Source organism: Hemitrygon akajei, chromosome 13 (assembly GCF_048418815.1).
Source record: "Hemitrygon akajei chromosome 13, sHemAka1.3, whole genome shotgun sequence".
Classification (NCBI taxonomy): Eukaryota; Metazoa; Chordata; class Chondrichthyes; order Myliobatiformes; family Dasyatidae; genus Hemitrygon; species Hemitrygon akajei.
Window position 1 is genome coordinate 41267413 of NC_133136.1, and position 23817 is coordinate 41291229.

The 23817-nt window shown below is 40.5% G+C and overlaps 1 protein-coding gene across 4 annotated transcripts in view; it reads left to right on the forward strand.

Annotated features, from left to right (window-relative positions):
• The window catches only part of LOC140737807 (uncharacterized), a 71407-nt gene extending 49141 nt beyond the window's left edge, over positions 1 to 22266 (forward strand). For 3 of the 4 annotated variants that reach the window (XM_073064471.1, XM_073064468.1, XM_073064469.1), the window contains one exon: positions 5031 to 5378. In XM_073064471.1, the coding sequence (XP_072920572.1) occupies positions 5031 to 5097 (67 nt within the window). In that variant the 3' untranslated portion in view covers positions 5098 to 5378. Of the gene's footprint in view, positions 1 to 5030; positions 5379 to 21217; positions 21339 to 22039 lie in introns of those variants that run through there. The other variant, XM_073064470.1, reaches the window with a different exon arrangement.
• Positions 22267 to 23817: the final 1551 nt, after the last annotated feature.

Consider the following 23817-nt stretch of genomic DNA (forward strand, 5'->3'; position numbering starts at 1 on the left):
GTAGCATGTGTATTTATTTGAAGAAATTTGGGAAGTCTTTGGCTGTGTGTGTAAAATTGACTGAAAAAAGTTTTTGTGTATTTTGGGAGAAGTTATGATTAGTCCAGGTTTTGAATTTCCTGCTATATGTTTGTGTAATTACACAAGAAATTGCCTGTGGTTTCAGTTTGGACTCTGGCACATGTCGATGGGTTACAGTCTAACCGAAAAGTGTTGATTACCAGCAGTGAGACGTCACATTTATGTAATTCAGGCAATATGTGGGTGTACCATTTTAAACATCCAGTTTACTTATAAAATTGTGTGTTAGCGTCATCCAGTCATTGTTATTGGCAAGTAAAGATACTACTTTAATGTTTACTCCCTAAACTGCTTTGCCTTCATTAACCATGGAGTTTAAAGTTTTGGCTTCTACTTGTGTGCTTAATAAAAAGAAAACATCAAACATTCTGAATGGAGGCTGTAAGCTTTCTAGTCAATAATAAAGGTGAATCCTGAACTGCAAAACAAGACTGCTTAGAAGCACGATTTTATCAGGCATTTTTAAGTTTCTAGGAATGAACATCGCTAAAAAGGCTGTCTTGGTTCATCCATGTAGATGCCTTAAGAAAGAAAGTGCACCAGTATCTATACTCCTTAGGAGGCTAAAGAAATTTGGAATGTCCACCTTGACCACTTTTATAGATGCACCAAAGACACCGTCCTATCCATAGACACCGCGGCTTGGTACGGCATCTGCTCTTGCAAGAAACTGCAGACAGCTGATACCAGCCCCTTCCCCATGGACTCTGTCTATGCTTCTCACTGCCTTAGTAAAGCAGCCACATTGTCCAAGTTCCCATCCACCCTGGACATTGTCTCTATTTGCCCCTCCCATTGGGCAGAAAATGGAAAAGCCTGCAAGTACGTACCAGCAGTCTCAAGGGCAGCTTCTGTCCCAGTGCTGCAAGGCTATTGAATGGCTGCCTAGTTCGATAAAATGGAGGATCAATCGTGCAATCTACCTCATAATGACCTTGCACTTTATTGTCTACCTGCACTGAGCTTTCTCTGTAAGTAAACCACTTATTCCGCATTCTGTTATGATTTTCCTTTTGTACAACCCCAATGTACTTATGATGTCACGCAAAACAAAGGTTTTCACTGGATCTCGGTGCATATGACGATGGTAAAGTAATTTACCAATGTTAACATGCTTACTTTAAAATGTGAGGATAAATTTTGCTTAACCACATGATGCACTATCAATAACTCCAAAAGACTGGAAGTCGAGTAAATACTGAAAGGCTTTTATTAGCAGTAAAATTGAGCACGTCCATGCTGGATGACTGTGGGAGGAGCAGAAACACAATCACCTTTATCCAGGGGTCTGTGGGAGGAGCCACAGGAGCAGTTTGCAGAGGGGCGTGTCCAGACAGATATACATGGTTTACCACACCACATCAATTATTAAAGTAAAATAAATAGAAATCTGAAACAGAAAATGCTAGCAGTACTTAGCATGTCAGGCAGGGACACAGCACCTCAGGTTAATGATTGTTCATCAGAGCTGTTTCAGATTTCCAGCAAAAATACAGATGCAGGTTAACACCTCTATTTGTATTTCTGTAGAGATTTTGAATAAAAGGTTTAATCTATTAATTCAGCAGACTCTAGCTGTACTATCTGATCTTTTATTTTGCGGGAAGGTCAAGTACTCATTATAAAATAAAACATCTTATTTCAGGGACAGGGCCTGATGTGCTTAAATGTACCAAATTTAACTATTACACTGTACTTGCTGGTCAATTAAATCAATTTTCTCAGTAGATGACAGAGACATTTTCCCATTTCCTGGGCAGTGATGTATCCTTTGTATCTTATCATTTTAATTCCATTGTGATTCAGCATCAAGCTGGCTTTTAGTTGCTTGTATGTCAGGTTTGGGTGTTCACAGAATCGTCAAATATTTATAGATACGTTGTCACAACACAGGATGGCCTTGGAATTAGAATAATTAGCACTGTCTGCTTCACTGCTATGTGATTGAGAGTGTATTTAACACAGTACAGAATGCAGTGCCGACAAACCCAAGTCCTTTCAATTCATTTGGGAAATTCATTCAAGCACTTCACGGCATGGGTCACAATTATGAATTCAACAACAGATGGGCTTCTGGTGAAGTGCTCCTTTCAGAGCAATGCGAGGGAGTTTAGGCTATTTATCCTTGACATTGACCATCATTGAGCACTCCCAGGAGAACCAGCTGCTCATAATGCAGCATTGGACTGGGGCTTTGATAGCTAAATAATATGCACATATACGATGATATCTTGAGCCTTGTCCCTTCGCTCTCATTAGGCTCCCACTACCCCAGATCTGCTCAAGCCCCCACCTCTTAGGTTGGGTCCATGATCATTCATGTTCTCTCTCCTTCAGGGAAGAATTTGGTCGCAGTTGGCCAACCTTTGGCCCGAAGAAAGTGGTGCAACCTTTTCACCACCAACATTTAAAATGGCAGGCTCCTCCCCCAAATTACAGCTGGCAAACCCCTAACCTGGCCATTTAATGCCCTTGTCAAGAGGGCACTCGAATTTCTGTGTCTAAGTGGAATATTTGTTCTTCAGCTTTTTAACAAATTATTTAATGAAGTATTACCTATAATTGGACAGTTTAATGCATTTTCCCTCTGTAGTCCTCAATGGTAATCATCATTGGTACCTAAGCCAACAGAGATAAAATGCTTGGTTGTTTTAGAACATCTTTTCTCTTATTGAATGGTTGCAGCATGTGTCTGAGAAATGAAAATCCATCTTTTCCGTTCCCTACTTCTAAGTGGATCGTAGAAAGTGATCTATGTTTTGTTCAGGATACAAGGTGTTGTGGGTGGAAGAGATATCTATTATTGTGCCCTAATTATCACTTGAACTAAGTAGCTACTGAGTCCTTTTAGAAGAGTTATCTGTGTTGGTTGAAATAGGCCAGACTAGTTAAGATTGGTAGACGTCCCATCCCGCATGTAATTCTTTCAAGTTGTTCATTACTGAAACTGATTTTTCATTTCAAATAGATATAATTTTTAAAAATTTTAATTTCCCAGCTGCTGTGGTAGGATTCAAACTTGTGCTTTCTGATCAGTAGTTCAATCCTTGGCTACAACTGCAGTCGTATCTATTGCAACTTCCCCAAGGTATTTAGGGTAGAACTATACTTTTCAAATTTGAATGTCATTATGCTGTACATAGGCACAACAACTGAAATGATATAAATTAGTTTTCCTCAAAGAAAACGACAGGCTTTAATGATTTGTTCATTCAAGGGACGTGACTTTCGTAGTGTGGAGCTCCCTTTGTGAATCACTGCAGTCCTTGAGTTATGGGTTCACCCGCAATGTTTTGAGTGAGAAACCCAGCAGAGGTAAAGGAATGGCGATTCCATTTTCAAGTCAGGATTCTGTGTGGCTCTGAAGACAACTTCCAGGCTGTGGTGTTCCCATGTTTTTGCTGTCCTTGTCCTTCTGGCTGGTGAGGTTGTGGGTTTGGAAGGTGCTGTCTAGGGGTCCTGGTAGGCTTCTGCTGTGCAAGCTGCTGCAACTGTGTGTCGATGGTGGAATGAGTGAACGGTTGTGGATGGCGTGCCTGTCAAGTGGACTGCTATGTCTTGTGTGGCTTTGAGCTACATGAACCATGGAACCATAGAACACTACAGCACAGTACAGGCCCTTCAGCCCTCCATGTTGTGCCGACCCATATAATCCTTAAAAAAAAGTACTAAACCCACACTACCCCATAACCATCCATTTTTCTTTCATCCATGTGCCTGCCCAAGAGGCTCTTAAATATCCCTAATGTTTTAGCCTCCACCACCATCCCTGGCAAGTCATTCCAAGCACTCACACCCCTCTGTGTTTAAAAAAAAAAACAACTTACCCCTGATGTCTCCCCTAAACTTTCCTCCCTTAATTTTGTACATATGCCCTCTGGTGTTTGCTATTAGTGCCCTGGGAAACAGGTACTGACTATCCACCCTATCTATGCCTCTCATAATCTTGTAGATCTCTATCAAGTCCCCTCTCATTCTTCTACGCTCCAAAGAGAAAAGTCCCAGCTCTGCTAACCTTGCTTCATATGACTTGTTCTCCAAACCAGGTGATGTCTTTGAATGTGCCCAGTGCAGGTAAGTAGAGAGTATTTCATCACACCCCTGACTTGATCCTTGTAGGTGATGGGTAAGTTTGGGGAATTATGAGGTGATTTACTCTGACCTGCGTTTGTAGCCACATTGTGTGTGTGACTACTTGATGGTCATGCCATGGAATTTCAGTGTGTGATTGCTGGAATTTCTAGTCAGATATTATTGGCTGAAACTTGTGCAGTGTACCTCTTCTAGTTTTTTGTTAATTCTGTGCCAGGTTCGACGGTAGCTTATCAAACCAATGCAACAGATCTGTGAATTGAGAACATGAACTGAGATCTAAGCTCTAAAGGCCTTGGGTTGTGTTTCCATAATCTTTGACATTGAAGTTGTAGACTGCACTCAAACTCGCAACATACCCTAAAAGAAATTTATTCCAGTGAATCAGTCAGGGTATTTAAATTGTGCTAATTTTGTTTGCTGCATGACTCTAGTAGCCACACTTTAAAATTCACGTGGACCAAGTGCAGAATTGTGTACTGCAGCAAGATCTGCAAAGCTTCAGTGCAGTTCTTTTTGAAGTCTTTTTCAGTGACTTTAAATTGGCTTCCTCAGAGATAACAGACTTGATACCCAACATTAAGTGTAAACCCCCTATTTCCGGCTGCATTGCTAAAAGTTCTTGTTACCATTTCCAAATACACAAGGTATAATTTTAATTGCAATAAAAATTAGCTTAATTTCAAGCAGTTTCAGTTTCATTTTCAGCTGGCCTCAGTATACTGTATATGTGCTTTCCTGATGAAAATTGTGTGTCATTTGGAATAGGATTTGTTGTAATTTTTAAGGAATTCATTGCATTGGTAAAACAAGTGTTAAGTATGAAAACTAACAATGTGGTTCTTTTTCTTACCTAGACTCCATCGAAATGCAGAAGTTGCCCCTTACTTTATTTTTGGCATGAATGACGAAAATGCTGGGTGAACCATCAGAGATTGATGCACACAATAACTTTGATGCCTTATTTGCACATGTTAGATTTTTTGATTGTTATTTTACTTAACAGAGTGGGCCTGTTCTTCAAAACTGCACATACCGTAAAATAAATGAAGTGCCTTTCTATGTGTCAGCATAGTGAATCAGCTATCATCCAGCATAACCTTTTGAAGACTGATTTTATTCATTTCCCGATTGATGATAAATTTTGTACTGAGAAATTTCATCTTTTTAAGTAAAAGGTTTCTTTCTGTTGAGAATTAGAACAACTGTTGTGAGTCATTTTTGCATCTCAATCACACCCTTGAAACTTAGTTCCACTGTATTCATTCAAAATATGTTTCATTTCAATTATTCGACAGTAATTCAAACCTACAGTACTGTGCAAAAGTCTTTGGCACATTTATATATAGCTAGGGTGTCTAAGACTTTTGCACAGTTCTGTAGGAATTTTATGTATTGCACTGTAATGCTGCCACAAACAAAAGACATATCTCATGACGTGTGCATGATGATAAACCTGATTCTGATGTGGGTCTCTGTTGTGGACTGAGAGTGGAAAGGAGAGGGTTGGTTGAGAAAAGGGGAAGGGAGAGGGGAGGGAGCTGGAAGCACCAAACAGACATCCTATAATGATCAATAAACCAATTGCTTGGAATCAAATGACCTTGCCTCGTGTCTCAAGATTGGGTGTGTCTGCACCTGCGCCAACTCCCGTCCCTGGCACTCCTTCTCTGCCACCTGTCCCACAACCCTACCATGGCACCCTCACCATTCTGAACATCCTTTGCTCTTGCCAGATTTACAAACTCTCTCTCCGCTCCACATTGACATACAGTACTGTGCAAGAGTCTTAAGCATCCTAGCTATATATATGTACCTAAGACTTTCGCACAATGCTGTATATCCTTTCATATTTCTACACTATTATATATTTTCTAAAAGCTTTTAAATGATCAAATTAAATGAAAGTATATTACCTGTTAAATTTATAAATAGGATGTCACATGGTGCTGATTGAGTCCCTGGCTGAGGAGCCTTGCTTTTATCTGGTATTGTGTAACATAAATACTTTAGTGGTTCCATAATATTTTCTGCTAAGTTAAAGAGGTTTTACCTGGCACAATGCTTGGATCTCCAATCGCTCTGTTATCAGGAAGACTTCAGCTTCAGCTCCTGTCAGATAATTTGATATAGTACCCATTTGGTTGGGTGAAAACAGAGAAATTGCAATTGATCTCAATTCCCTAGGACATATATGTCAAACTCAAGGCCCGCGGGCCAAATCCGGCCCGCGGTGGAATTATCTTTGGCCCGCGAGATAATATCTAATTACTATTAAAGCTGGCCCCAGTAATCGAAGCGCCTATGGCGTATGATATGGCTAATGCTGAGTTTATTCAGGTACCAGGTTTTCAGGGTTTTTAGTGTTTATTCGGCAGTCTTGCTCGGCAGTCTTCTTCATAAGAAACGGAATTTGTAAAGTGAAACACTTTGTAGTTATAGCAGAGACTGAGACACATGAGAACAGGCTGAAAAAACGGAGGCAACGAAAGCTGCGTTCGCACGCGTCCGACTGATCTGGCCCGCATGAAGCTGCATTTTGCTCAATCCGGCCCGAGACCTAAAATGAGTTTGACACCCCTGCCCTAGGACAAAGGAAAGCAGCTGAGAATTTTGATCCGATACTGATTGCCACTTAGTGGTGGTCTTTAAAAATAAAAGGCTCATATAGAGAACATTCTTCCACTCGGAAATGAGTGATTCCAGTCAGGAACTTTAAAGCTGGTATTGAGGATTGATGAAATTTCCTGAGAGGATTTATATATCCCAGACAAGCACTTCCATTCCATATAAAAATGGAGAGAGGAAAGGGAGCTTGGATGCCTTCCATCCTGTGTGTGTGTGGAATGGCAACAAGTCTATAGAAGCCTGTTAGAAGGAGGCCTGGAATCCACCCGCAAGCGAGTAGTTGGATGGGGAATGTTAACATTCCGAAATTTTACAAGTAACTGCTTCTTAAAGAACTCCCTAGCAGTCAGCTTTCTGAAAAATGCAGTTCTTGAAATTTAACATCTTAAATCATAGACTTCATTGTTAAAATATTTATTAAGAACAGTCCCTACTCAATCACATTAGAAATTCCTTAACCCACCCCACATTTAGAACATTCAGTCCAAAATGCAGTGCTGTCCTTTTAACCTACTCTAAGGTTAATCTAAACCTTCCCTCCTACATAACCCTCAGTTTTTTCTATCAGCGATTAAGAGTTTCTTATATGCCCCTAATGTGTCTGCTCCTACCAGCACCATTTCACACACCCACCACTCTCTGCAAAGTTCTTATCTCTGGCTATCATCTTGTGCAAGTCTATCAAGTCACCTCTCATCCTCTCTTGCTCCAAACAGATAAGCCATAACTAGCTCAACCTATCTCATGAGACATGTTCTCTAATTCAAGCAGCACTCTGATAATTCTCTCTAAAGCTTCCACATCCTTCCTATAATGAGGTGACCAGAACTGAACACAATATTCCAAGTGTGGTCTAACCAAGGTTTTGTAGATAAACTCTTCAACTTAATCCCTTGACTAACGAAGGCCAACACACTATACGCTGCCTTAACAATCCTATCAACTTGGGCGGCAATTTTGAGGGATCTATGGACATAGACGCCAAAATTCCTCTGTTCTCCACACCACCAAGAACCTTGCTATTAACCCTGTGTTCTGCTTTCAAATTTCACCTTCCAAAATAAATTCACACTTTCCCAGGACTTGGGAAGACGGACATTTCATAAGGATTTGCAAAACATTTCAGTAGGAAATATATAAACTTCAAAAATGGATTTAAAATGGTTTATTGAAGTGTTAATGCGGTATGCCTTTTGCTTTATAACTTTTATTTTAAAATACTGCTTTTCATAATGTTGTTCCTTTACCATACTACTGTGCTGTGTCTTGAGAAAACTCTTGGAATATTGGGCAGCATCCAGCCATAAAAAAGGGCTGTACATTTCCAGTGCTTGTATATTTTATCAAGCCAAGTGAATCTTGTTCAGCAGATCATAGGCATCCCCTATTTGGCATTAATGTTACAAAGACCGCATATTTTTTGACAAAAGCAATTAAGGCAATAGTGAATGCTGCATCATAGATGTAATGCCTTATAGCCTGTACTCCTTCCTCTCCCCACCACCTTAATCAGGCTTCTCTCCCCTTCCTCTCCGATCCTGATGAAGGGTCTCGGCCTGAAGCTTCGACTTTTTATTCTTTTCCATAGACGCTGATTGACCTGCTGAATTCCTTCAGCATTTTGTGTGAGTAACTCTGGATCACCAGCGTCAGAAGAATCTCTTGAGTTAACAATTTTAAATCAGTGGGTGAATTAAATAAAATGCAAAACACCCTCTGATTAAATGTGTAAGTGGGTCAAACGCGAAAGGCTGGGAGATAATTGCTGTCTTCACACTCTCAACTAAAGCAGGGGACCGGAATGAAGATGAACGTGAATACTAAGAAGAAACATTGCCTCCTCCTGCAAGTTCTGCCTGCCTCTGAGGGCTTTGAGACCAGTCGCCAGAGAAAAGAAGTTCTGCCACTGTCTATAAGGAGCCTGTACATTCTCCCTGTGACCATGTGGATTTCCTCTCGGTGCTCTGGTTTCCTCCCACAGTCCAAAGACGTACCAGTTAGTAGGCTAATTGGTCATTGTAGATTGTCCCATCATTAGGCTAAGGTTGAATCAGAGGTTGCTAAGCAATACAGCTTGAAGGGCCTGACGGGCCTATTTCTCACTGAATCTAAATAAGGACAATAACTAAATAAATGAATAAATAAAAAGGCATCATCTAAATAGCTAACAAAAGCATGTCGCTCTCCAATATGTGGCATATCAAACTGTGAGCTCACAAATGTGAAAAGCTAGCCACAATTCACTCTGCAATGATGATCCTTCAACACTTCTCAAATGGCCAGTGAACCAGTCAGTCTGTATAATTATTAGTTTGATCAGCTATTAATAGAATGCAGAGTTGTTGAAGAAAAATGTGCAAATGATAACAAATAGAAAGCTCAGTTCTCTCCGGGTCCTCGCATGCCGATGAGTCCAAAACATCTCAGTAGAAATGCAGAAATGTCAAAAGTGAGTAGTGAACTATTTGGCTTGCAACTTGTATCTTAAATACCTCATTTCCTGATGTTGCATTGACTTGGAATAATTTCTGGAAGATTAGGTAGCATTTTTATTGTTTGGGAAGGACAGTGTTGTAACCTGTGAAAAAGACAGATAGAATCAAGGCCATTCAAAAGGAGGAATCGACCTTCTCACATGTTTTCTCTAGCTGAGTAAGGAAGAGCGGTGGAGAGCTTTAAGTGGCTACACAGGACAATTGCGGGCTATCCCAAGTCTGAACTGTAAATCCTAATTATTCTGTGAAATGACCACCAAGATTCTGAACTGAAGTTTATCCAAAATAATACCAAGCATCAGCATTCCATTCATGTTCCTTGAAAATGCTGTTTCTTGCTGGTATTGAAGTAGGAACTCGGCCAATAAATGGTGTGAGCAGGAGTGAGAGAAGCTAATGGTTTTACAGTCTGGTCCTGCTGCAGGCTGTTCCACTGTAATAGCTCAGACAATGCAATAGCATATGTAATCTTATCTATTATACTTATTTACTGGTGGAATTTCATTCGTTAAGCTAATTCTGAAATGTGTCTTTATTATTCCCAGGCTGCACTGGTTACTGCAGTTTAGTCCGAGAATATCAAAAGGCGTACTTTGGTAATAAATCTATTTGAATTTTGAAGCTGGGAACATAGCCAGCTGTCTGTATGTGTTCAGTTTGTGATACATGATCAATAATTTCCCTCACAAAACAGATTCATTGACATACACCCATTATGTTTTTAAATTGGAGAGTAAGACATCCATATATCTGCAAACAGCTGACAGAGCTCAAAAGCACACGGTTGAAGTGTGAATCTTCCACATGGTGTCAAACATGTCTCTTGGTAGGGAAACTTCAGTTCAGTTTATTAAAATTTATTCAGGGGATATGGGGACCATTAGCAAGTACAACACTTATTCCTGTAAAATAGTGGTGAACTGACTGCTTGAAGCATTGCAGTCAGTGTCATGTAGAATCATAGAACATTACAGCACAGAAACAGGCCTTTTGGCCCTTCTTGGCTGTGCCAAACTGTTTTTCTGTCTAGTCCCATTGACCTGCACCTGGCCCATATCCCTCCATACACCTCTCGTCCATGTACCTGTCCAAGTTTTTCTTAAATGTTAAAAGTGAGCCCGCATTTACCACTTCATCTAGCAGCTCATTCCACACTCCCACCACTCACTGTGTGAAGAAGCCCCCCCCCAATGTTCCCTTTAAACTTTTCCCCCTTCACCCTTAATCCATATCCTCTGGTTTTTTTCTCCCCTAGCCTCAGTGGAAAAAGCCTGCTTGTATTCACTCTATCTATACCCATCATAATTTTATACACCTCTATCAAATCTCCCCTCATTCTTCTACGCTCCAGGGAATAAAGTCCTAACCTATTCAACCTTTCTCTGTAACTCAGTTTCTCAAGTCCTGGCAACATCCTTGTAAACCTTCTCTGCACTTTTTCAACCTTATTAATATCCTTCCTGTAATTCGGTGACCAAAACTGCTCACAATACTCCAAATTCAGCCTCACCAATGCCTTATACAACCTCACCATAACATTCCAACTCTGGAATGTGCTGGACTTTAAATGTTCTGACTTTTTAACTCCCTCTTTCTGAAATTGCACGTTGTTGGAATATCTTCTCCTTTCATTATGCCATCTGTTGATCGGCTAAGGTAGGAACAAAAGCAGTCTGAGGCTGTCCAAAAGTGATCAAACTTTTTACCTCCACCCCCACAGGAGGCTGAACAATCACCTTACTCCATTTGCTGATCCAACTACCTACTATCCTCCTTGTAGATGAATGTAGTCATACTGTTGCCATACTCCTTGTAGATGAATGTAGTCATACTGTTGCCATACTCCTTGTAGATGAATGTAGTCATATTGGTGTTGTTTTGAGGGAGCTCTTGCACTACTTCAGGCAATTTTCTGCAATAAAGTGAGAATGCAGAGGTGGCACTTAGCTTTTCTTCCAACAGAAGCTGCGGGACCTGCTGAGAGGGTGAAACTATTTCTGCTTTTAATTCAAATTTCCACCATTTTCAGTTTAAAAAAATTCTTACAGCAACATATTGCTTATGTCTATTTAGCGCACAGTTTAATATTACATTCACGTTTACAAGCAGCTCGGGAAATACAATTAACTTTTGAAAAGATACGTGTGAATGAGACTCATATACTTGGACACCCATGAATTCTCCTGCAGCTTGGGCTGAAATAACATTGTTGTTGCCCCAGTTATATAAAATATGCACCATATTCTCCTGTGGATCAGCTGTCATGAAGAGAATTTTTATTTAGTTTTTAAAAATTTTATTAAAACATTTTCCCTAAACTATAGGGATGTGACAATAGTGGGGGGAAATGTTTCACACATATTTATTTTTTATTTATTTTTTATATTTTAATTATGCTTCTTTATTTGCACAATTTGTCTTCTGTTGCACAATGGTTGCTTTGTTTATGTATAATTTTAATAAATTCTATCAGTTTTCTTTATTTTTCTGGAAATGCAAGAAAATGAATCTCAAGGAAACATATATGGTAATATATAGTAACATATATATGCACTTTGATTATAAATTTATTTTGACTTTGATTCTATCCCTATTTTCATTAGAGGAGAAAGGAGAGAATATTAGAGAGCTGTCTTGGGATGTACCAGCGATAGAACCCATCACTTTTGTTCTTACACTTACAGACACTAACAGATTTGTCAGAAGACTTTTCCTGAGAAACTCTGGATATTCAGTGAGATCAAGACTGAGGCAGGTCAGTTCCTGCAGGGAAGGAGACAGCTGATGTGTACTTTAGGGCTAGAACTGCCGGTGCAATGTAATTTCAGCTGTGGTTTCTGCTGCTACCTTCTTTCTGGCAAGCTGCATTGTTGTTTTAAAGGGAAGTCGCCTTGGATCAACAAACAAGGCCACCAATACTTCTTGCAGTAGCTCATTCATTTTGTCAGGTATTAAGCAGACCATTCAAGTATTATGCCACTCCATCACTTCATCCTTTCCTGTCTGCTTATTTATTTTGGTAGCAAATGGATTTTGGCAGTTATTTGCTACTTAAATAGCCTTCACAAAGACTGAAATAGACATGAAAATATTTGGCTATTACAGCTACAAATTATTTTTAGCCATATGTGTGCTTGCTTGTCATTGATGGCCATATCCTTTTTATATTTGTTTCTATCACTGCTTACAGCCTGTCAGGGGTCACTGAAGATCATTCAGACTATCCCTTTCATTGAAACCAATGGATCCATCTAGATCAGCTTCTAGCTTGACGTGTGGTTTTGTCAGCAATCCCCTTTCTGGTAAATTATTCCAGTTGTTCATCACTCCTTCCATAATAATAAGGATTCTTGGTGTGCTTTCTGGACCAGTCAAAGGAACTACAATAGCTGTATCTCAAGGATCCAGTTCTAAACTTGTCTCTTACACATTTGTCCCAGTACTACCCACTGGTTGTCAAGCTTGAAATAATATTCCTTGTTCTGTTCCATTTACTTTCGTATGATTCTCCACATTGACCCCATTTCATTTGGTAACAGATCTGTGCGGTTTCATAAAGGACATCTTGGACAATGTCAATGTTACAATGCTTTATACTTCAGTATCTCTAAGTAGGAAGTGGAGAGAGAATATTACATGTTTTTCTTATAGACAATGGATTCCAGTTAATTGGTCCATCAGTTAATCAGGGCATCTGTTTATTTGGGACAACTCTTACAGAACAAAAACGAATCCAGAAAATAGCCAGGATCCCCTTTGTTTATTTGGGACACTATGCCACTTAATTTGGACAATGAGACTGGTACTGAACAATTTCTAATCAGTGTCAGTCACATGAACTTGTGTGGCTGCTAGACAGCATACCATGCTTAGATTGAACAGTTTTTAAATAGCAACAGTTGCATTTGTTTGTGTTCAAAAAGTGCTCTTTGTCACTGATAGTTGGTGGAAATAAGCAGTAAGGCAATTGAGAACTGTTTTGCTCACTGTAGTTTCAAGTATTCAGGCTCAGAGATGTCACAAACGGGTGGCAGTGAAAATGTAATGATTTCACTACTTCCAGTTAGGAACTACAGTACTATGCAAAAGTCTTAGGTATGTGTGTGTGTGTATGTGTATATAGCTAGGATATTGAAGACTTTTGCACAATACTGTATATATATTATGACTTTCCAGTTACCAAATACCACTTAATATTACTGAGCTAATACAAGGCTAAGTACTCTTATTTCTGTTTCCCAGTCACTTTCCTACTGTAACCAATATACAGTATTCTGCAACCCTAGCTATGTCAAAATTCCTCTGTCAAAAACTATTAGGAATTAATACTTTATATATGTACCTAAGACTTTTGCCCAGAACTGTACAAAGTATTTGAAGATATTGACAATCATCTTGAATGTTACAATGAAAATGAAGATTTGGAGGAGGCAATTTTCTAAAGCATTGTATGAAACTGTTCATTACCTGCACTAGGTGTGCTGATGTTGTTCAGTTACAGTCAAGCAAAAGAACATGGCAGTGTGTTGGTTGTACATCGTACCCAATGATGACAGTGAAACCTGTGTGGAAGAGCTTTTAAAGAAGCAAGGAAAGCCGTTGCACTGGGCCATTTCCACTCTCTACACCTCAGAAGTTCAGGTCCAGTGGCACGAGTAGTTGGCACAAAATGGGGTCTTCCTTGGTTGCAGTGATAACCATTACTACATCTGTGACTTATCATGCACTTTGTTCTTCATGAAGCATTGTAGAACCATCTTCTGGCCGTTGGATCTTGCTGTTGATCTCATCCGCTCAGTCTGCTGCAGCTGACTTCATGTGCTAGGACAGGCATGTCTATTTCACTGGGGTATGAGGCCTGCCAGCCACCCTCACCTTGTTTAGCCCACCTGTCAAAGTGGTGTAATGGGGTGTAGCTGTTGTTGCATGCGAACAGCTACTTGCATTCACAGGTGAGAGCTGAATATTCAGTGGGGAGCAATGGTGATTGAACTGCCCCAGAATGGGTACAAGAAGTCTCTTCACTAGAGGTGCTACCCTTCCGTAGACACTCTATACACGTTGAATTCCTCTGTCAAAAACTATTAGGAATTAATACTTTATTTTATAGTACTGTTGTAGCATTGGAAGTGTTCTAATTTGTTCTTCATTTTATTTCAATATATAATAGGTTACTTATTAAAATGGAAGTTTGTCTTTTCTGAACATTTTTAACTATGTCCATGAAACCGGCTAATTGGGGCAATTGCTTAATTGGGCCAAAACGCACTGGTCCTGATGTGTCCCAATTAATCAGAATCCACTGTATTTTAAAGTATAAAGTTTACTTGTATTGGAATTTACAACATAGACATGTATCATCTTAGAATAAATGAAAATGGAAGTACGTAAATCCAAGCAAAACATAAACTGTGTTTCTAGGAGCTTGCTTTCTGCTAATTAGATACCACATTCTATATTACACTTCAAAAGTGCTTGTAAACTATGAAATATTTTGATTGCAAAATGCTTTGAGAAGTCCAGATAATATGAATATATTTTTAATGTCTACATTCTCATGGTGAAGGCATAAGTTCAGAGCAACAGTCTTTGGGAGTAAGTAAACTCTGGAAAATTCGTTTCCAACACTAGTAGGCAACCTGATGATCTCCCAAGGAGTTCTTTCAGTTACCACAGTTAACTCTATACCATCTGCAACTCTTAATTTTTGCTTGCAGTCGTTTGTCCCTTTCCCTTTGAACATCTACAATGAATCCACAATGTAATAGAATCTACTTTGAAGACTGAAGACTTCTCAAACACTATGCGTACCCAAGCAGCCAATCTACCTCTGCTTTCACAACTTGTACCAGTGCCCAGATCTTCCCTGTTAATCTGTGTCTCCAATTAAATTCTAATCCTTACATTATTTTGGATACTTATTTTGTACTTTTTGATATTTAGGCATGACTAGTGAAATAAAAACCTGCTCTATATGGGAAAGAATGGCCAAGGTGTGATTTGTCAACACTTTCCAAAACCTTGAAACTTTCATTATGTCTCCAGAATCTATCAAATCTGTGTTAATTTCATGAATAAGAAAGCTCTCTATTTTGTTCATCACTGTATGTCTCAGGATGTCAAGTTGTGCATGAGAAATATTGAATTATTTTGAAATGCGTTTACTCTTCATATATATGTAATGCTGGGTATGAACAATAACTTTCGTTTTAAGGATTCTATCTATCATCCTAACAATGACTAACTCCTCTCTGGGTTAGAGAAGTTAGATATTATAACTAAGGTGTCCAAGGCCAATCAAATGTCAAGGAAGATCACAATAAAATTTAATTACAGCATAAGATCTTCAGTTTCCTCCCACATTCCAAAAAAACGTACAGGTTAGTAGGTTAATTGGTCACATAGGTGTAATTGGACAGTACGGCTAACATTTATATCAGTTATTAGATAAAAAATACATAAATAGTGCAAAAAAGGAATAGCAAAGTTGTGTTCATGGACCGTTTAGAAATCTGAAGGTAGAGCAGATAAAACTGTTCCTAAAACATTGAGTATGGGTCTTCAGGCTCCTGTACTTCCTCCCTGGGGATACTATTGAGGAGAGGGCATATCCCGAGTGGTGAATGTCCTTTAATGATGGATGCATCATTCTGAGGCACTGACTTTTGAAGATGTCCTTAGCACTGGGAGGCTTGAGTCTATGATGGAGCTGGCTGAGCTTATGAGCCTCTGCAGCCTCTTTTAACCCTGTACATTGGAGACTCCACTCCAGACAGTGATGCAACCGGCTAGAATACTCTCCACATCTGTAGAAATTTGCTGTCTTCTCAAATTCAGCTTCAGGTTTATTTATCACATGTGCATCTAAACAATACAGTGAAATGTGTTGTCTGTGTTCACAACCAATACACCCAATGACGTGCTTGGGGCAGCCTGCAAGTGTTGCCACATATTCTGGCTCCTAATGAAGCATAGCTGCTGATATGTCTTCTTTGTATCAATGTGTTGGGACCAGGTGATAACCTCTGAAACAGTGATACTCAGGAAACGGAAGCTGCTCACTCTGTCCACAGATGAAATGAGGACTGGTGTGCATTCTCCAGACTTCCCCTTCCTGAGGTCCACAACCTTTTCTTGCACCTTGCTGACATTGAATGCATCATGAAACCACCTGATCTATCTCACCTTGTTGCATCTGAGATTCTGCCAACAACAGTGGTGTAATCGGCAAATTTATAGATGGTGTTTGAGCTGTCCTTACCACATAATCATGGGTGTACAGAGAGTGGGCTAAACACATATCCTTGAGGTGTGCCTGTTTTGATTGCTAGTGAGGAGATGTTTTTCTCCCAGTCTGCACTGACTGTGATCTCCTGACAAGGTCAAGCATCCAGTTGCAGAAGGAGCTGTAGACGGCCAGGTATTGAAACTTATCACTGAGGGATAATGGTGTTGTATATGAAGCTGTGCTTGATAGCCTAACATAGGTATTCCTTTTTCCAGGTGGTCCAATGAAGAGCATCTGCTGTAGACCTGGTTTGCTAGTAGGCATATCGCAGCAGGTCCAGGTCCTTGCTCAGGCAGGAGTTAATTCTTGCCGACACCAACTTCTCAAAGCATTTCATCACAGTAGATGTGAGTGCCACCGGGTGATAGTTGTTGGGCATCTCATTCTGCTCTTCTTGGGTACTAGTATGATTGAAGCAGGTAGGAACTTCTGACTGCAGCAGTGAGGGCTTTGAACATTCCGGCCAGTTGGTCAGCACAGGTTTTCAGTTTGCTGTCATGTATGCCATTTGGGGCCTGGCCCCTTGTGAGGGTTCAGCCTCTTGAAGGCTGTTTGGATGTTGGCCTCCAACACAGACATTGCAGGCTCCTTTGCATAAGAACAATTTTACTAAATAAAGTTGTTTTTTCCAGGCCTGAGAGCAAGCAAAGACCCAAGGGTTGATTGACTTAAGTCCCAGGCCAAACTGGAAAAGTCGGGTGCAGGCCGAAACAAGGTGGTGGGGCCTGGGCTGAAAAGCGTATTAAAGCGACAAGGCTTTAGTCTGAGAGTTTTGATGATTTTAGCACCGGGCCAGATTGAAAAGGTCAGGGTGTTAAGGCAGGAGGTGAGGAGGTGGGCCAGTTTATCTGGCTGCTTCGCGAGTTTTACTCATCTGTGCACTGAACTGAGGCTGTGGCCTGCAACTAATGGACTCCTGGATCAGCTGCCGTGATGACTGGCTTTGTGGCTGTGGACTCACTTTCATGAACTTCAGTTCTGAATATTGCAATACGTACAATATGCTTTGACCACACCACCTGCAGTGCACTTTGTGTTTATGAGTTCTGAATATTATTTACTTACCTTCATTGTTTGCACGATTTGTTTTCTTTTTCTGCACGTTGGATATTTGACAGTCTTTTTAAAAATGGGTTCTATTGGGTTTGTTTCGTGGCTGCCCATAAGGAGACAAATCTCAAGTGTGTATATAGTATACATACATTGGTAATAAATATACTTATAACTTTGAAGCACAAAAAATATCCATGGTGGTCTGAAGTTGTCAAAAACAAGTCTCTATGTTTAGCTTAAATTAAATCTGGAATGTAATGGGCAAATCCTGCAGTATCCTTGTCAACATTGAACTTCCCCCGCCCTCAGCTCTAGCACAGACCTCACCTTTTCTCTCTTTTCCAGTCCACTTTTCACATTTTAAAGCTTGTTTTGCTCTAACTTTGCCAGGTTTTGATGAAAGGTTGCCTGGGCTTCCTCAAATTGCTGTTGTTTTATTCCAATATAAGCTGTCCGTCTTCCAGCTGGAACATGCAAGCGAGACCTCACTGGGATGATTTTCATAAGTCAGGGACGCACTTGTGAAATTAGCTTCCGTTTTTCACAATAGCAGTGACAAAGCAAAGTCGAATGAGGTGATTTTATACATGGTCGTAGAAATGAAGAATTAATTTGGCTATAGAACAAACTGGAGACACGGAGAATCAGCATAAAGTAAACAAGTAGCCATAAGCAAGCCATGAACCTCCAATATTCATTTGCCCAGTTATGCTTTTCCTGGCTATAATCCTGTGGTTGTTTTAATATTTTTTTCCTTTTAAGCAATTGCTTAGTCTTTGGCATCCCTTAATTTTCCACTTCATGTATTTATGTCAGCAGGCTCTATGAATTTTCATTAAGTAATCACAAAGTTTCATTAAATTTCTTCAAAACAGTGGAGGTAGAAACCTTTGGTTTCTACTGAAACAGATAGGAAGTGAAGGAATGATATCTCCTCCATTTCCCAAACATTTGCCCTCGCCCCTCCTTTCTGCCACCTTAACAGGGATAGAATTCCTCTTGCCCTTACCTGCCACTCCATGATCTCTTCAACCTGCACATCATTCTCGCCCACTGCTGCAGGATCTTACCACCAAACATATCTTTACCTCCCTGCACAGATCGCTTTCTCTGCGATTCCCTTATCCATTCAATTCCTCCACACTGATCTCCTTCCTGGTACTTACCTCTGCATGTGGAGGAAGTGCTGTATCGGCCCATTCACCTCCTCCCTCACCTCCACTCAGGGCCTCAAACAGTCCTTCCAGGTGAGGCAACACTTCACTTGTGAGTCTCTCCGGGTTATCGACTGTATCCGGTGCTCCCAATGCGGCCTTCTCTACATTGGTGAGCCCCATCGTAGAGAGATCAACTGCTTTGCTCAGCACCTTCACTCTGTCTGTGACAAGGAAATTTTCAGGTGGCCCATCATTTTAATTCCAATCCCCATTCCCATTCCAACATGTCGGTCCATGGTCTTCTACTGCCATGATGAGACCTCCCTCAGGTTGGAGGAGCAACACCTTGTATTCCATCTGGATAGTCTCCAACCTGATGGCATGAACATCAATTTCTCTAACCTCTGGTAATTTATCCCCTCTCTCCCTTCTCTCTTTTTCTATTCCCCATCTTGAAACTCTTTTACTTCTTCTCATCTATCACCTCCCTCTGCGGTCCCTCCTTCTTCCCTTTCTTCCATCGTCTTCTCTCCTCTCCCATCAGACTCTTCCTCTTCAGCCCTTTACTGTTTCCACCTTTCAGCTTCTCACTTCACTCCCCCCCCCCCCCATGGCCAGCTCCCTTCCCCCTCATCTGGTTTCTCATATTTCCTTCCCCTTCTCCCACCTTCTTATTCTGGCTTCTTCCCCTTTCATTTCCAGTCCTGATGAAGTGCCTTGTCCTGAATCGTTGACTGTTTATTCCCCTCCCTACGTGCTGCTTGACCTGCTCATTTCCTCCAGCATTTTGTGTGTGTGTGTTACACCTTCTTCCTGGATCAGGCCTGATAATCCAGATCTTGTTTTGTTGTTTGTTGCCAATGAGCTGCAAGCACTAGATGGCGCTCCACTGCTGCTGGAAAAAGTGCTAGTTTCCACATCTCGCTGGCCTGTTGCTCAGTGGTGGCCCTGCAGAGGTGAAAGATAAATCTGGTATGGCCTGGTTGGTTTCATGCTTTGCTTTATAGTTTGAGGAAAGTTGGTCTGTCACCAAAGACTCCTGCAAGTTTCTACAGAACCATTCTTACGGGTTCCCTGGTGTCATGGATTTTTGATTACCTGACTGGCAGACCACAGTACGTGCGCTTGCAACACTGTGTGTCAGACAGAGTGGTCAGCAGCACTGGGGCTCCACAGGGGACTGTCCTGTCTCCCTTTCTCTTCACCATCTACACCTCAGACTTCAGCTACAACGCAGAGTCTTGCCATCTTCAGAAGTTTTCTGATGACTCTGCCATAGTTGGATGCATCAGCAAGGGAGATGAGGCTGAGTACAGGGCTACAGTGGGAAACTTTGTCACATGGTGCGAGCAGAATCATCTGCAGCTTAATGTGAAAAAGACTAAGGAGCTGGTGGTGGACCTGAGGAGGGCTAAGGCACCGGTGACCCCTGTTTCCATCCAAGGGGTCAGTGTGGACATGGTGGAGGATTACAAATACCTGGGGATACGAATGGACAATAAATTGGACTCGTCAAAGAACACCAAGGCTGTTTAAAAGAAGGGTCAGAGCCGTCTCTATTTCCTGAGGAGACTGAGGTCCTTTAACATCTGCCAGACGATGCTGAGGATGTTCTATGAGTCTGTGGTGGCCAGTGCTATCATGTTTGCTGTTGTGTGCTGGGGCAGCAGGCTGAGGGTAGCAGACACCAACAGAATCAACAAACTCATTCGTAAGGCCAATGATGTTGTGGGGGTGGAACTGGACTCTCTGACGGTGGTGTCTGAAAAGAGGATGCTGTCCAAGTTGCATGCCATCTTGGACAATGACTCCCATCCACTTCATAATATACTGGTTAGGCACAGGAGTACATTCAGCCAGAGACTCATTCCACCGAGATGTAACACTGAGCGTCATAGGAAGTCATTCCTACCTGTGGTCATCAAACTTTACAACTTCTCCCTCGGAGTGTCAGACACCCTGAGCCAATAGGCTGGTCCTGGACTTATTTCCACCTGGCATGATTAACTTATTATTATTTAATTATTTATGGGTTTATATTGCTATATTTCTTCACTATTCTTGGTTGGTGCGGCTGTAACGAAACCCAATTTCCCTCGGGATCAATAAAGTATGTCTGTCTGTCTGTTAATGCACGGGAATGAAAGAGGCCACAGAGGGTGTAGTTTCAGGCAGCTCCATCATGGGCACAAGTTTTCACACCATTGAGGACATTCTCAAATGGCAGTATCTCAGGAAAGTGGCATCCATCATTAGGGACCCTCACCCTCCAGGACATGCTCTCTACCATCAGGAGCATGAACACTGACACTCAGTGTTTTAGGAATAGCTTCTTCCCTTCTGCTTTCAGATTTTTGGTTGGTCCATAAGCAATACTTCACTACTGTAGTCCTCTTTTGCAGTATTTTTTGTTATTTATTTAGAGATACAGCGCGGAATTGGCCCTTCCGACCCAACGAGCCGCACCACAGTGTACGAGGAAACCAGAGCATCTTGAGGAACCCCGCACACTCACAGGAAGGCTGTGCAAACTTCTTACACCAGGTTAATACTCAGTGCCGAGGTTTGAGAATTTAAATTCATTTGAAGGAATGTTATCAGGAAAAGAAATAGTCAAATTTATCAAAGGAACCCAGCTGGTTCACAAATGGACCCAGAAAGGAAATTTGCTATTCTCTGCTGGTCTGGTTCATATTTTGCTGCATTTGTACATTATGTGATTGGCATTCATTTCAGCTCTGAAATGGCCTCATATGCCACCCAGCTGAACTGCTAGGTAACCAGATAGACAATGAATTCCAACTATGCCAGTAACACTTGCATCCTGAGAAAGATTTATGGAGTGAAATTACTTGATACTTTAAATGTGTAATACTATCATCCCCTGAGGGAACTGAAATGATTTTTTAAAAAAATTGCAGCAAGAAGCTGAATCAGAATCTATAGTTTCTACCAAATGCATTTTTACTTTATGTAAAGAAGTTGAATAAGCGCAGAAACTCACTGTCAAAGCTATGCTGCCATATTCAAAGTAACCTTTGGGAACAATGATCCTGAGACCGGTGGGGCAATTTCTAATGTTATACTGAGGTACTATGTGGAATGCTCATCAATACGTCCAAATTATGCAAGGATATTTGCATTTTTAAATCCAAGTGCTTTAGAGCTACACATTTTTATTTGTTATTTAAAATAGAAAATGTGCTAAAGAGGAAATAAAACAGAAATTACTGGGGTTATTTCAGACTACAACATCTAGAGTTTCACACTCTTCAACCGACTGAGTGGATTGTTTTCAGTTAATACTGAAGGAAAGAGGGATACGTGGTGGTTGACTCAGATTCGATGAGTTGAAGGCTCTGTTTCTGTGCTTTATGACTCTGTGTCTCTTTGATTGTTGGTGCAATTTTGGAAGCTGAAGACATAATAAAGGAATTTTAATGATTTCAATAAATTCAACACCTTGTTAAAAGTGTTATGTTTTGGAACTCGTGATTATGCATGAGGTAGAGGTTAACTACTAGTCACCTCGCATGCTCATTTGGAATAATGAGCTTCCGAATGTTCAGCTTTTTTTTAACCTTAGTGACTCTGGATTAATTATCATACATTATTTAATGGTGCCATACTGCAATCAAAACACAACAATCTTGCGCTGTTGATTCACAAATGCCCTGAGCTACCTTCATTAATCAATTCCCTTGGCATACGCCTAGGCTGTAACAAGAGTCAGAATAATATAACCACGTTGATTTATGTACATATAAGGCTATTAAAACCACAATTTACATCTTTAGGAGTGTATATCATCTTGAAAATTAATCCTTGTGCAACTGCTAGAAATGTAAACAGTGTATTATTTTGTATTTCAGCAAACTCATTAACAATCCACAAAAATTGATACCATTGTTAGTATGTTATTTCTACAGTTGCCAATAAATTAAAGTAAATACATGTGATTATTGCAAAGTTAATTAAAAAATATCTTAATTGAATACAGTCATTAAAAATAAAGAGAACTTGACCTGGATTATCTGTCAGTAGAAAACAACACTTTCTGCATTTCTGAGTATTGCCATTTAGGACTTCCCACCTAGAGAGGGGCAGTAGGAGGCTGCAGAAGTCCTATCCACCAATAAAATTTGACAAGTTTTTAAGCAATAGATGCATCTTGGAGGATGTTCAAGATACAGTGAATATTTCCGAATGTTACCAATATTCAGGCGTAATCAAATGTAACTGTATTGAAACCATTAGAAGTTAAGTTAGAAATTTTAAGCATAAAATAAAATATATTTAAGTATACTTAATTTTTTCAAAAACGATACTTAATGATATTCTACAAATAAACTCTTCCTGGGCTTCCAGCCAGGTAGAGGTATCAATTTTAACTGACACTTCGATGACAAACTCTGCCACCTACACCAGGGATGATGCCTGGGCGTGTCTAGTCCAGATATATTTATACCCCTGTTGTCCTCCCCCCCCCCCCCCCCGGATTGGCGAGTCATCATCCAATCAGGTTTCTGCTGTTCCACCTTGCTTACAATGACATTCTAGTATTAATGTTGTGGTTTAAATCACAACTGTCCCACAACAATTTTTTAAATATCTTGCCTGCTCTATTTCCCAGCATTATATTTAGGTAATTTAATTTTGAAGATACTGAAACATAGAAACATAGAAAATCTACAGCACCTTACAGGCCCTTCAGCCCACAATGTTGTGCTGACCATGTAACCCACTCTAGAAGCTGCCTAGAATTTCCTTACCGCATAGCCCTCTATTTTTCTAAGCTCCATGTACCTATCTAAGAGTCTCTTAAAAAACCCCATTGTATCCGCCTCTGCCACATTTGCTGGCAGTGCATTCCATGCATGCACCACTCTGTAAAAAAATTTACCTCTGATATCCCCCTTGTACCTACCTCCAAGCACCTTAAAGCCATGCCCCCTTGTGTTAGCCACTTCCGCCCTGGGGAAAAAAGCCTCTGGATATCCACACAATTCAAATCTTTGATCAT